General features: G+C 36.6%; 1 protein-coding gene across 2 annotated transcripts in view; it reads right to left on the bottom strand.

Moving 5' to 3' along the window:
• SEMA3A (semaphorin 3A) overlaps positions 1-14,515 on the bottom strand; it is a 237,593-nt gene that overhangs the window by 15,460 nt on the left and 207,618 nt on the right. For both annotated transcript variants that reach the window (XM_032106485.1, XM_032106484.1), the window contains 4 exons: positions 14,070-14,289; positions 8,891-8,982; positions 6,132-6,173; positions 461-618 (listed from right to left, as the gene is read on the bottom strand). In XM_032106485.1, the coding sequence (XP_031962376.1) occupies positions 461-618; positions 6,132-6,173; positions 8,891-8,982; positions 14,070-14,289 (512 nt within the window). The remainder of the gene's footprint in view (positions 1-460; positions 619-6,131; positions 6,174-8,890; positions 8,983-14,069; positions 14,290-14,515) is intronic.

The raw sequence follows: 14,515 nt of genomic DNA on the forward strand, positions 1-14,515 counted from the left end.
ATAATGTTATATATCACTAAAAAAGATAAGTTTTTATTGATGTCCAAATATTTTAGAAATATTTCTTTTGATTCAGAGTTCATGAAAATGCAGGATAATTTACTTGGGCAGGTAGTGATCTCATTTTGATTTTGAGCCCCCTCCTAATTTTAGAGAAAATAATTTTTTTTTTCTTTTTGCTGTTTACCAATGAATATAAAGTTAGGAGTTAATTTCAGAGACAACTCTTGTCTGAATGTTTTCTTACAGGAGCTTTTTAAGCCAGCCCAAGAAGTAGCAGTGGTCACTTTAAATCAACCAAGACTTCATATAGCATGTAGCTCCTACAATGATGTTTTCTTTGGAAGAGAAAGGGCTCCAGTTAACCATCCCATGAAAAATCTGCAAAGCCCTCTGGTCATATTGAGACCATCAGTTAAAACAAATAGCAAACCATGCAGGCATCCAGAACTGTCCCTACCTCTTAGCAGTGGGGAAGTAACGTGAACACGATGAGCCATCCCAGGCACAGTAAGGGTCTCTTGCAAGGCAACACTCAGCACAAGCTTTTCCATACACATCACAGCGGTGTAAAGGAAGCTGTGAAACTCCAGTGGCTGAGCCAATGTAGAGCTGTTGCTGTTGTAAAAGTTAAAAACAATAAAAAAAAAAGGTTAAAAAATATCGCAAATTACAATTTTCTTTTTCTAGGAAAGCATAAATATATTATATAATCGTCTGTTAGGAGCACTTCAAATACAATAAAGAATCATGATTCTGATGTATGCGAAAGGAATGAGAACAGAATTGTCCCCAGGGTAAAAAAAATCAAATAAGAAACTCTTTATTTTTTCATTAAACTCTTGGTGGTTCCCCTAAACAGTAAGAAAATTAAACTACTCTTAAGTTTTTCCTTTTGTATTCAGATCCTCGCACTGGGAGAACACTACAGTCAGTGACAGAACACAACGGAGAACATGCTTTTGAATTTGAACAAAACGAACAATTTCAACATACATTTCCTAAGCATTACCTCAATTTATGTATGTGAGGGGGAAACCTGAAGTAAATTATTTCAGACTGATGCTACAATATTTCAGTTTGGAAGCGCTGCCATGCATGCAGTTCTTTGCATGTCTGGTAATTCCAATGTTTTGTACTCTTTTCTGTAAGTCACATGATTTAACTGGAACACATCTTTAATGAGGGGAGAGATTTTATTTTGGATAAAAAACAGTGTTGAGTAGAAGATGCAGTTCAAATACAGAAGTAAATAAAAAAAACATGCATACAAAATGAAATACAGCCTTGCATGGCATCACAACAGAATATCTTGTCTCTCTCAATTTCCTCTCTGATATCAAATTCATGTGGTCCACTAGGGAAGTTGGCCCCCAGAGGGATATGAGAAAACTGAACTTCTGATCCCATGTGAAAGTCCAAACAGAGATATTTCAGATTACCAATAATTCACAAAGAAAACAAGAAAACAAGTATGAGTGGGATGCAAAATGAGGGGAACACTAAATAAACAGATACACAAAAATTCAAGGGCATAATCCTTCTGGTTTGGAAACGCTGACACTTTGCTATCAAATCTTAAACCTTGTCAGCCAGCACCCACAGTGGAATGATGAATACCTTTCCTAAGGTCCCACTCCAAGCAGTCCCATCAAGAAAATACAAATTTGTTTTAATTTTTCTTCATTGGAAGACATAAAGCTGGTGTAAACAACAGAATTTCAAGAAATGACATCAAAATTCTTCGTCTCCTGCATTGCAGTGTCCCAGAGGTACCATTTCCAGGGATTTGGGGATGGAAGATGTCTGAGGTCACCTACCTACCAGAAATAATGAGCACTGGATACCAGAGATAGCAGCACCAAAAACACTCATAAAAGGTGTTGTGTTAACTTCTTTCACAGACAGCAGCTTGGCAGTTTATACAGACATATTAATCGTAACAGAAACATCCCGTGCATTTATATAAACACTGGTATTTTCTCAAGGAAAATATGACAAGGAAAGCCCCCAAAGGAAAATTCACTGGCAAATTGAAAACTAAACCCTTTCTAAGCAGCTGTTTCCATCTATTATAGTTTCATAGCTGGGTTGTAAACCCACATTCTCCAGGCAAAAATCTCTGACCACACAGGGCTCCGCACAAAGCCTGAACTGTACAAACCAGTCCTAGTCAGCGTTGTAGCCTTGAGAAGAGATGACAGGCAACAGACAAGATGAGCTGCTTCTCTCTAACTTAAGTCACTTAATCAAGTACCCACCTTAGGGGTACATCCTGCAGTAAAAAGAGCAGCAATTCAAATCTTAGGTGACCTAACTGCTTCTCAAGGGATGCCTCTTCTCTTTACTGATTATGGAGGCAGCATAGGTCAAATTAGAGCTTCAGTTAAGTATCTTAAATGTCCAGATGGTATTGATCTGAGTCCTGTGTAATTGGGGCATTAATATCTGTATAAGCATGTAGGAACGTGTGGTGCAACTAATATAAAAATCAACCCAGAGAATGCACATGGGAAAATAAAGAATGGTGTAATGGTTTCCTATGTACCTCTGTAACCAATTTCATTTTGCAAAAGTCCCATCCCTAATTTTCAGTAAATGTCTTTAGAATTAAAAAATGACCAGAAACATAAGAAAAAAAAAAAAAATTGAGGCCAAAATAGGGTTACTTAAAAACTATATTCCTTGTAGATAAGTTTATAGTTCAGTCAGCGAACTGCAACATGTGTTTCAGGTGCTGCGCAGCCTGAAGGCTGCTGCCCTGTTTGCTGCTCTTCTGATCATGGTTTTAGACTCCAGCTGGTGATCATTATTCTGGACACTAACAATATAAAAATCCAGGCAGTATGAAATTCAGAAAATAGAAATAGAATTATTAGCATCAACGATCTGACCTTACTTTGCCATACCATAGTCAAACGGCCTTTTGGGCAGTCTCTCCCAAAACATTGTTAACTGTTAATTTAATGAATGATTATCAGATCAAACCAGAGAGAGGGAAAAAAAAGGTTGTCCTCTAAAAATTCTTGCAAAAGTATTAGAAGTCAAGAAAAACTCAAGAAGAGACTAATATTTAAGTGATCCAGTGGTTTCTGGCTGCCCCACAGTGCTGCCCAAAAAGCAAAGACATAACAAAATGGGAAAAATGTAATGCTTAAGAGGAAGAACTTAAGCAGAATTTGAAAAGGAACTTTAGGGAGCATGAGATTCAAATATCATTTGATTTAATTTAATGTCTTAAGAAGTAATGCAGAATAGTTCAGCATGCCGTTTAAGTGATATATTCATTTTGAGCTGGTCCTTTCTATGTGCCCACTATGGACAGAAATGTTAATCTCTGAGTAAAATTCAGTACTTGGTGAAATATACTATAAAAGTGGCCACTAAGGTATTTCTGAAGGTGTCTGCCTTGCCTTTGCTTGAAAATCTTATACAAGAGAAACAAAAGCTCTTTGTAGCAGTTCACCAGACAAGGACTTGCCCTGTATCAGCTAAGGATCTCCTTATCCTTTTCCCATGTCACCAGAAATCCAATGGCTTTTTGATGGAGCATCACAAATCTGACCCTGAGAAAAAGGTGAGAGGTTGCTTTGCAAAAAGTCACCTTTGATTGAAACCCCGGCTGAACTTTTTGGCCTGCTTCCATGTTTGTAAACCAAGGGAAAAATTATGGAGCTTCACCTGACAGGCTCAAAGCCAAGTGGTACCGTGTCCATCACAGAACTGGGAGTTTAGGCAGCTGCAGGGTGTTGCAGAGGCTCAAGGATGCTCTGAAGGTTTGTGTCTATTGCTAACAAAGCACAAACTGTTTAAGTGATAAGGTTACACGAGCCTAGGGCTCTGAACACAATCAGGAGGAATGTGTAGCTTCAGTGAAAAATAAAGACGTAATTCCTGTGAGTTAAAGACAGCAGAATGGAGAAAAAACATATTAAGGCTTAGTCTTGCACATAAAAGCTAAATTTCCCTACTCAAAGCCACTCTTGCCCAAGGGCCAAAAGCATACTCAGAGAGAGAGAGAGAGAGAGAGAGATGGGAGCTTTAGAGCTTTATATAATTTAAAACTTAAGCTAAGTTCCGCTCCTGAAGAATTTGTAGATTTTGGTCTTTAGGAAGAGTAATTTGTAACATAACATATTGGCATGATGGCAAAAGAGGTAGCTTTGAACAACCAGAGCAGTAAAACATTTAGAAATAAGGAGAAACTCCCTGTACCGTTTTTATAATTGGACGAATGATTTGTTAGTGAAAAAACAAAATGAAGTGATTATTTTTAAGGCATTCAGTAGAACATGCTGGTTTTACTATTTACATTTCAGGCTCTGGCTTTCCACAATGCATAGAATTATCGTGCTGTTTATACGAAAACCACCCTGCTTATCAGAACACAATGACTAAAGTGTTTGAGTTATAGAACTACAGTATTTTTAAATCATAAATGTAAAATGGAAACATGTTGCCATATACTTATTTCATACATACTGCCAAAAGCTTGTCATAGTGTATCATGATTCTGTCATTTTTAGCCTGAGGGTGGTTGATTTTTCATGAGTTTTACTCTGCCTGAATAACTTGTGGTTTATGCTCTTTTTTAGCTTTAGACAATTTTAGCAGTGTAAATTTGTTTTCAGAAAACTCAGGGAAAATTGTAATCTCTCCTGAATAACTAAAGATGCTTTGGAGAAAAAGCTGTATGAAAATGCATGGTCAATTTTCAAATATGATTGGCTGCTTTAAGGCAACGTACTTATAAAAATAATCCAAAGCAGAGCATTTTGGTATGATGTGAACATATATACAACCTGACAGGTTTGTTTTTAACTATCCCAGTATTCAATACTACCTTTTTCTTTGTCCTGCCATTTTTGCTGGTTTAGGTGGTAAACTGTTAGAACAGTGTCCCCCCCCAAGACAGTTTCTGTCGAATAAATGAATGCTTTCAGACAACTTTCCTAAAGACAGTAAATTCAGAGTTAAATATGCAGCATTTAAAATATAATATTGTGCTCTGTCCATTACAGAATGAATTCAACTTCTGTTTAGTAATGTATAAAGGGAGGTAGATGAATTAACTAAATTTTACTTATTACGTGCACAATTTTTAGTGCACCTAGTCCTGAAAGTACTACCAAATCTCTTCATTCCTGACAATGACATTAAACGAAAACAAGTTCCTTATATTTACCAAATAAGCCTTCAGATCAGCACATATATGAAAAAGAAAAAAAAAATTAAATTTGACACTAAATTTTATGTCTAAGACTCCTGAGACAGGAAATGACAGTGGCTGGGATCCATCCACCTAATTCCAAGCAAACTAGAAGATAGGCCCCTAATACCCACTTCATTCCTGGACTGCAAACCAATGTTCTTCTCACAACCACATAATTCATCAACTGCTTCACAAATTTGCTTAGAAATGCAGGAATCACCTTTACTGTAAGTCAGACAAAACTTTACCTCTATCCATCAAGAGGTTCAGCTCATTTTAGTTATGGTCTGGTTTTATAATACATATCTTTTCTATAAGCAGTTAGCTATTAGTGTACTCAACAGAAAGTAGGAAATATAAATTTTGGATCTGGAACCCTTATCCTAACCACACCACTGAACCAGAAGGCCATGGAAAATTTGGACTGCATCAGATCTGTTAATCTTTTGTTAAAGCTGAATGACGCGCGTCCGGGAACGGAATGGGCATAGGACAGAAAGACGGGAGGATGTCCCATTTCCATCCTTCCACCATCTGCATTTTGTACCAGACTATTCCTACAGAGACTGGAACTAGTCCCATTAAAAAGGGACCAAGTTTGGCCACTCCTTTTGAACAGCCTCTCTGTCATGGAAACACTCTACAATGTGGATTTTAATTTTTTTTTTTTTTTCTAGAGAGCCACCAGACAGCTGGCTAGTTTTTGTTTAGTTTCCACCTTACCAGAAAGTAACACAAACTAGGCTTTTCCTTTCCCTGTTGCACGTCACATTTTCCTGAGAAACTACTGCTGTTTATGTAAAGGGATGGGATGCTGCTGCTGCAATTAATATGTCTCTGCTGACTGCCAAGTTACTGTCTCTAGAAGACAGAGACCAATAAATATTTGAAAGTGATTTAACATTTGTGCACACAGTACCTGCTTTGTGGAAATCTTCATTGCTGAAATGACAGTGGGTTCCTAGGGAAAAATAGAGTTAAAATATAAAGTGAGCCGTAAACATAAAAATGCTATTACAGTGCTATTTGCACAAGGTAGAAAACCCTGAAATTAAACTAGATACTCCGTAGTAATAGTCCTTCTTGTTGTCTTTTGCAGTGGAATAATTTCTAGCTGTAAAAATGCATGTATCTGGGTGCATCTTTGATTGCTATGTTGACCGTAGGTATTTCACTTCCCATTTTTAATGCAGTTTAATTGTGATCACTTTGTCACTAATTTCACATCTTGAAATTGCTATCCACACTTAATAATAAAATTACTTTTAAAGAAGTTCCCAGGTAATACAAAAATAATAATGGCTATATGAAAATTCATAGATACTATCTATTAAAGATAATAACACTGAAATAAGCAACTCATTTTAGTATATCAAGGTGAAAACCCCATTTCTGTGAAATTTTCCTCATAAGAACAAGTTCTAATCCCAAGTACAATCTCTTTAACTGCACCACACTATTCACTTACAAAGAAGTTACATGCATTTTCAGAACATGCAACCAAAATGAGCAAGAGGTTCTTTGCACTCTGGAATATCCATTATTTAGTCAACTGTTACAACTTTTCGGTCCAGCTTCTTGGATGGATTTTCATCTTAAAAGTGGCATAATAAAAACTGTGCAAGTCAGTTCTGTATGAACCTTATTCCACCTAGAAATCTGTTATTTATCCCACACATCATAGTTTTGGTTATATACATTAATAAGGTCCTTATTAAGCTTTTACACTTGTAGAGCTTTCAAATTGCTTACCCTGAGAGAATTTGATATGGGTCAGTGGATGGTAAGCATGGACTTGCCTTTACAGAGAGGTTAATAGACCTTATATTAGAAAGCATCAATTAAATATAACATTTGAATGGAAATTGAACTCATTAATTTGTTTGCTCAGCTGTTCAGAGACATATTGCACAAAAGGGGTTTAAAGAGGCATTTGTTATCAATGTAACAGATACGAAAGACCTTCAGCTTTGCGGAATTATAAATGAAAAGCATTGTACTCAGCACATTACAGCTTAAGCATCAAAATACATTGTTCATGATGCATGTATACTCTTTACAACTAAAGAAAACTTACATTTGAAAGATTCATATCTTATGTACACAAATTCTGCTTATTTCACTTAAGTACATTAATGCCCTCTTTAAGGCTTAAATACATGTCTAAAGAGATAAATGAGTTTTCAAGTAAATCAGAACACCAAAATACTTTCATGCAATGAAAAAATAAACATGTAAAGTAAAATTCCAAATTTGAATTTGCAATTAATGATTCTACTTTTGTAAAACCTTTCTGAAATAACATTAATTCCATTTTTTTTTCCCTTCTTTCACTTTTATTTTTTTCTGATGTCCTCTAGCTTGGCACTTCTACTTGTTTCAGGGAAGAGATTCATACATGATCAACAATTGCCAAATTACCCTGCATTCATTTAATGATTTTTGTGTGTATAAAAAAGAAAAAAAATGTTGGGAGACACAAATTACTTATGTCATTTTCTTCTCACAGTTTCTACTTCATTTTAATGTAAAAAAAAAAAAAAAGATCCCTAGATTTCTGTCCACAAAAAACCCCACAGATTGCAAGAACAGGGACGCATATTGTTCACAGGTATCTTGCACTCAAAACAGAGGTTTCTGAGCAAGATTGGTACCAGTAAAGCCAGGAATGCCCATAAGAAGCTCTGTTTAGCTATGTTGTCTCTGCTCAGAAAAAAACAGATGAAGGGATGGGAGTGGAGTTTGATGAGGATATGGTGGCTGCGCCCCTCTGTCAGGTCCAGGGCACGGTCCCTGTCAGCACGTCTGGAGTGACACCACACGACAAGAGGCTCCTGGAGCGTGCCAGCAGCATCTTCACACTGTCACATCAACCTCATGCTCCCAGCCAGGTATCAACCCCCAACAGCCTGGAGACAGGGAAATGGTGCCATAAAACGGCACTGACAGAAAGAATAAAGTGGGGAATGTAAATGATTCGTTGTTGTGTACAAAACACAAGACATCCCTGGGTTCTGTCTGGGAAGTGTTTGAAAGGTTTACTCAGCCTTGCCTTGCAGGAGTGCCTACAGGATGCCATATTTTTTAGGTGGCTCATATAGGAAAAATGGAAGAGATTGATTTCACCAAAAAGTACAAAAGCTACGGGGTGTTTACAGTGTCTTGTGTCGAACCATGAAAATGAGACCCTAAAGTGACCTTTGAAAATATAAACACTCTGTTCCCCACTTTATTAAGCATAAGAAATCTGGGCAGATCACTGTTTTACCTAAAGTATCTTCTTAGTTACAGTATGCTGATAGTCTGATTAGTGTTAAGGGTTGATGCAATTACAAATCTGTATATTGCATATCTCTGTGGGAGAAAACAGACAGGCATTGTTCTCAGACTTGCACAGGTAGATATTTAACTCCAGCATGCAACAGCTCTAAGATTCAGAAACACTAATTTACTTTTTAAACCACTGAACAAGAGCCCAGAATGCCACTTCTTTTATCATTAACCTCCAGCTCACACTGAAAGTTTCAAGGTTTATTTTGACTAGTGTCTGGGTCTCTAAATGACAAGCTAATTAGAGGGGTATGCCAGGCTATTCCTTGGCTAGACTGCAAGAAGTTGAGTTTGCAGCTGTCCACAGAGAAATCCACAACCTGACACTTGAAATTCAGCTGCACTTACCCGAAAGACTGTCATTTCTTCCAGCAAGACTTCCTCTAATTCGTGCCAAGTCTCCTTAGGAATTGAAACCACTTTAAGAACTGTTCCAATATCTTGAAAAGGGAAAAAAAAAAAAAAGTTTTCAGGTGCTTAAGATGAATACTTCAGCTTTGTAGCAGCCAGAATTTCTTGTAGTATGTAATTATTTCACATATAAAGACTGTGAAGCTACGTATCTCTCAGCACTCATTCAAAAGAACTGCTATTTAAAATAACCTCAGAAAACACTGAATTTCAGTAGGACATTTAAGTATTTCAATTATCAAAATGCAACAAAGAAAATACATACTATTATAGTTATTAAAGAATAGACAGAACTGAAATACTATTTAAGTGACTGTATAAAATGACAGATTCATGACTGGGGAAGGAAATGCACTAAATTTACTCGGGTGTGTTTTATTGTCCATTTTGAATATGATGTTTGTCTTTCTTAAAATGCATGTGAAGATGCAGTACAGATATAAAACCATCTGGACGAACTTTGTTAGACAGATGAAGCTGTTAGGTCTCTTAAGTACACGCGATCTTCCCTGTGTCAAACAAAGTACCTAAGATGTATAAGCCCCTTAAGGCATCTATATTTCTCTGTGTGTAAGATGCTGGTCTTCACTGAGGGGTGAAAAGCATACAATTTGTGCCTTTGGTTTAGAAATAGATGTGTGCCAGCATTTTATTATTACATCAAATTAGATATTTGGAGTTTTGCAACTGGCTTTAAAATTAACAAGGCCAGCACTTGCAATTCCAGAGCCACAGCCTCTGGTTTTGGGAACGTGGTTGAGACTAAAGACCATCTCTGTTATTCAGCTTCTGCATCTGTGATTTATTTCTTTGTTTCTATGAACACGATTTCCAGGAAACAACAAAAACACAAAGAACCATTTCTAGGTTGGCACACATCACTGTAGACTCTCTGAAATGGAAACAATCTGTATGCGACTTTTCTTTTTAACCAGCCAAGTGTAGTGCCATGTAAATGTATCATAGGTAGAATAACTATGTCCCTGAGGACTTTTCAAGTTGCACATCCTACAGCTTTAATGGTTTAGGAAAATACAAGGCATTTTAAGTGGATAAAATTCTCAAATTACTATAAAGGTCGACATTCTTAAAACAAGAATTTAACCATCAATTGCACAAAATCAAATGTATACACATTTTGTAAGTATATATAATTTGTGTGTTAGTTGAAATAAGAATAAAAAGATGACAACTCTCTACTTCTATATTTAAAATACACATAAAATTGAGACAAAGAGATCGCATGCATTAAAAATGTTTTTACAAGGCAACTATCTTAAAAGATATTGATTTAATTTAAAATTCTGGTACTTAACTTCTTTACATGATTTTGTATTTAAATATTCTAGAAAACCTGGGATATCCTGTAGAACTGAGAGTTTTCATTTTTCCATCTGCTTCCCTTTAACCAGATGTTGGTTTCTAGATACATATTTTTGGACTTTTAGAAAGAAGCAATTTTTTTCCTCACAGAATATGTACATCACTGTTTTCTTTCATTGGCCACACATTCATATATTCATTTAAAAAAAACCCAAAACAACAGTTATTTCTTAAAGCAACAATAAAGCAAGGCACATCTTTCTTTTTATTTAGGCATCTATGTGTAGAAATTAAGCTAGTAAAATATACTAGATAAGTGGGTTTGGAGTGGTTTTCATTATGGTCGCTGCTACTAATTGAATATATTTAATTCAAGAAATATTGAGAATGGTACAGAATAAATGCAATATAAACTTTAAAATAATAAGAAAAAAATCCCACTTTTCTACAACAGAGTAATTCAGAAGAACAGATAATCTAACAGTAGTTATATTTGTAATTTAACTGATGAGTTAATTTCCTTAATTATCCTGATAATATGATGACTGTGGTTTTGAGGAAAATACATTTTACCAGTGAAAAACAGGGAACTCTCATCTAATAAATATGAGAGTGCAGCAAAATGTCACAACTGTATTCTGTGTTGGACTAGGACTGTCCTCAGTCACAATCCATCAAATGCCATATCTCAGAAATAAAGGGAGATTTTTTCTAAAACAGACTGAGTGGGCACTGAGCAGACACAAGTTTCCCATAATGTTGTTTCAACAAAAGGTCAGACTTTTAAGTGGCTCCTGAAACAATTACAGTTTCCTGATCTCAAGAAAGCCTCTGAGGTCAAAGATACACTGAGTTAATCACTCTGGAGACTCTGGTCAGGCCACAGGTACCAAAGTGCGGCTTTATCTGAGTTCTAGATCAAGTTTTACAGAGTAGTATTTCAAACAATTTCACACAAACGGAATCAGGCGACTCCTTTAGGATCAATAGGCTCTGCTTAGCAAGATAAGATTACTGTTATTAATTTGCTTTACTGACAGAGGTACTTTAACTGTGCCAAAGGATCCCAAGCATTAGACGCTCAGGATATGTATTAAGTGTGTATCTTAAATCCTGTTTTTTTCTGATTACTTTCAAGCATGCTGATAGGATTTTATTTTCATTGTGAAACGCTGGTTGCAATCACAGTGGGAAAGAAACTGCTCAGCTCAAGATTTCACCCACAGGAAAGGAAAATGTGACCACACTGGGTGGCTATTAATTGTTGTGTTCAATTATCATCAGTTATTCAATGAAAAGGAAAAAAAAGTATTTCTTCAATATACTACAGTTCAGCAGCACATGGGAATAATGCAGATTGCTCTAACAGTAAAGGGAAAATACAGAGAAATATATCTAATCTGATGGGACAGACCTGCACAGAAAAACCCAGTCATACCCCAGAGAGCATAATTCTGGCTTTGACATACGTTCAGATCACCAAGTGGGAAAATGGACTGTGACTAGAGTCTCTAATCTGCTTCCCAGTTAGTTCTTTGCTTGGGAAGAAGTAATACATGCTGATTGTGTATCTGTTTCTGATTCCTCTGACTTTGTGCAGCTGGCTCAGTGCAGCTCTCTGGTAGAAGACAGGCAAGGCCTCGGTTCTGCCTCTTTACCTTTCCTCCCACACAGAAGACAACCTTTCCTCATCCTGAAAACCTCTCCTTATTCTGAAAATAAGGACATGAGCTCAGAGGAGCATGGAGCATCTTTTGTGATCCAGCTCCAGGCATGGGTGTTGTAATGCCTGCTCTTGTCCCATGACGGTATGACCTCCTGCTGGAAAAAAAATGGTTTCTATGGACAAAAGTAGTATTTCAAAAAATAGTAACAATCTGCACTTAGAAAGATGGGATTTTGGTGATGAAATATCTTTTGGCAAGTGCAAGTAACAATGTTTCAACACTTTTCTTATTGTTTGTGGGCACGGCTATCACCAGCATTGGATAGAATCCTGGGTATTTATCATACACCTGAATATTAGTGGTTTAGGAAAACCCTAAACTCCCAGCTCAGAGGTAAAAATTATCATTGAGGTTCTTTTAGAGGGAGACCTTGCCTTGACTGATTTACATAACAACTGCTATACGTAATAATAACTAAAGAACCAGTATATGCAATGGTAACTGTCTAGAAGCTGTAACTCAGGTTTAAGCAAACCTTCCTGCACTATCTGAAACAGACAGGAACTTCTGTCTTACTTTTCATCTTACTCTAACAGAAGTCTTGAAGAAAGTACAGTGAATCTCTGGAAGAACTTCTTGCTTTCCCTTGCAGAAAGCAATGCATCTTTCTTTGTCCAAAGGCCAAGCTTAGGAGAGTTAAATGCCACCTCTTTTGCTCAAGACATATACTTAAATAAGTTCCTTATGTTTGTTCAGCATCATACCCTGTATATGTTTGGTTTTTTTTTCTGGGCTGAATCAGGTCATAGAAGACTTGTTGAAAGGCACCAACCATCAACCACTGTGAATTGTGGATGACATTGAAGTCTCTAATGTGTGATGGAAAATATATATGTTGTGTAAAATCGTATGAAAATACTTTTCCAATGTTTTATGCAAGAACATACTGTAGCACTGGTATCTAATAACTCAGTTCACAGCTTTGAAGTGCTTTAACCCTTCCTGCAGAGCTGTGTTTTCTGCAGTAAATGTTCTGAATTGTTATGCTTGCACTGTGTTTGGTACACAAAACTTCACCAGCTCTCAGTTTACTCATAATACATTTCAGGCATCAACATGAAAGAGACTTTACATTTATTGCTTTGGAAATCTAACCCCAGGTCTGGAGTACCAGAACTGTATTTAAAGCATGCAAAAAGTTGGACTGTTATAAGACAGACATACAGGTATTTTTTTGGTCCAACACTGAAAAGAAGCAGTAGGGTTTCTGTTTGATTTGGTTTGGCTTCATGATGCCAATGTCTAATTACTAGCAATTATGCTCAGTAGGAGTATAAAATACTTTTATTCAACATTAACTGAAACATCAGCCAACTAATGTAAAACTTTCAGAAATGAAGAAACAGATCCACCAATTGCTACTCAGCACACTTTGGAAACCACTGAATTTAGGAAAATGCATATCAGCTAATTTCTGGACACTCTTTCTCATTATTACCTTTCTGGAAAAAATGTCTTTTCTGAGTGCATTTCTCTAAGATGCCCAAGATGAATGATTCTGCAAATGCTTTGGAAAGGACATAATGTTTCTATTTGAATACCAGCTCTTCTGAAAACACTCCATTCGTGCCAGATATCTTCATCTTAAGTAAAATGATGCACCCTCTTGGCTGAAGAGCTGAGCATCTTAAGGCAATACTTGAAATACTTGAAAGGCACGCAAGACATTTCCCATACCTGGATATTTCCCTCATTCGCATTAATACTTCTTACGCTGCACTTCAAAATGGGTACCTCAAACTCCTCATTTTAATACTAAATTATAATTAATAAGGGAAGATATTTCTAATAAAAATCCCTAATAGCAGTAGTTGGAAAGAGGGTGGTTTGATCTTAATCCAGTTGGCAAAGCTCCTAAAGAATTAAAGCAGGCCATGGCTTGAACCTGTAACAGCGAATGTTTGTAACAAAGACCTCCCCACATGCAGTTTTGGGTCCTGCCCCAAATTTTTACAGGTTTACGCTGTTCTTCAGTCAGTGTTCTGTCTTTCAAAGTATGAAATTTATCTGCTCTGTGTTTCCATCAAGCCTGGAGGAGCATACAGTGTAGATTCAAGACTTCTCACCTGTGCCAATGAACATCACGTCATATTGGCCATCTTCTGCGTCTACTCGATCTACCACGATCTGTGTGAACTGGTAATCCACGTCTGTTTTAATCATGATTGGACGGTTGTTGATGGGGAATACTGGGTTGTACATGGCTGGGTGACTTCTGGCAAATGTGATAACTTCATCAGGAAGGTCCTTGGTGGAATCAAAACCTCCAAATGTTTTACTGGGACACTGGAAATAAAAAACCGAAATGTTTTACATTTTATTATTTATCATCCCATCTACTGCAGTCTAGAATTAAATATGTCACGGAATCTAAGTGTTTTGTGACAGACAGCAAAAGTTAATTCTGTCACTCTTAGCCTCTATTTTTTAATTTATTTTGGCTTTAAACCAATATGGTTAACAGAATGTAAATGATCCTCATACATCAATTTTCTTATTCCTATTCAGTGGA

The sequence above is a fragment of the Corvus moneduloides genome, chromosome 4 (assembly GCF_009650955.1).
Source record: "Corvus moneduloides isolate bCorMon1 chromosome 4, bCorMon1.pri, whole genome shotgun sequence".
NCBI classification, from domain to species: Eukaryota; Metazoa; Chordata; class Aves; order Passeriformes; family Corvidae; genus Corvus; species Corvus moneduloides.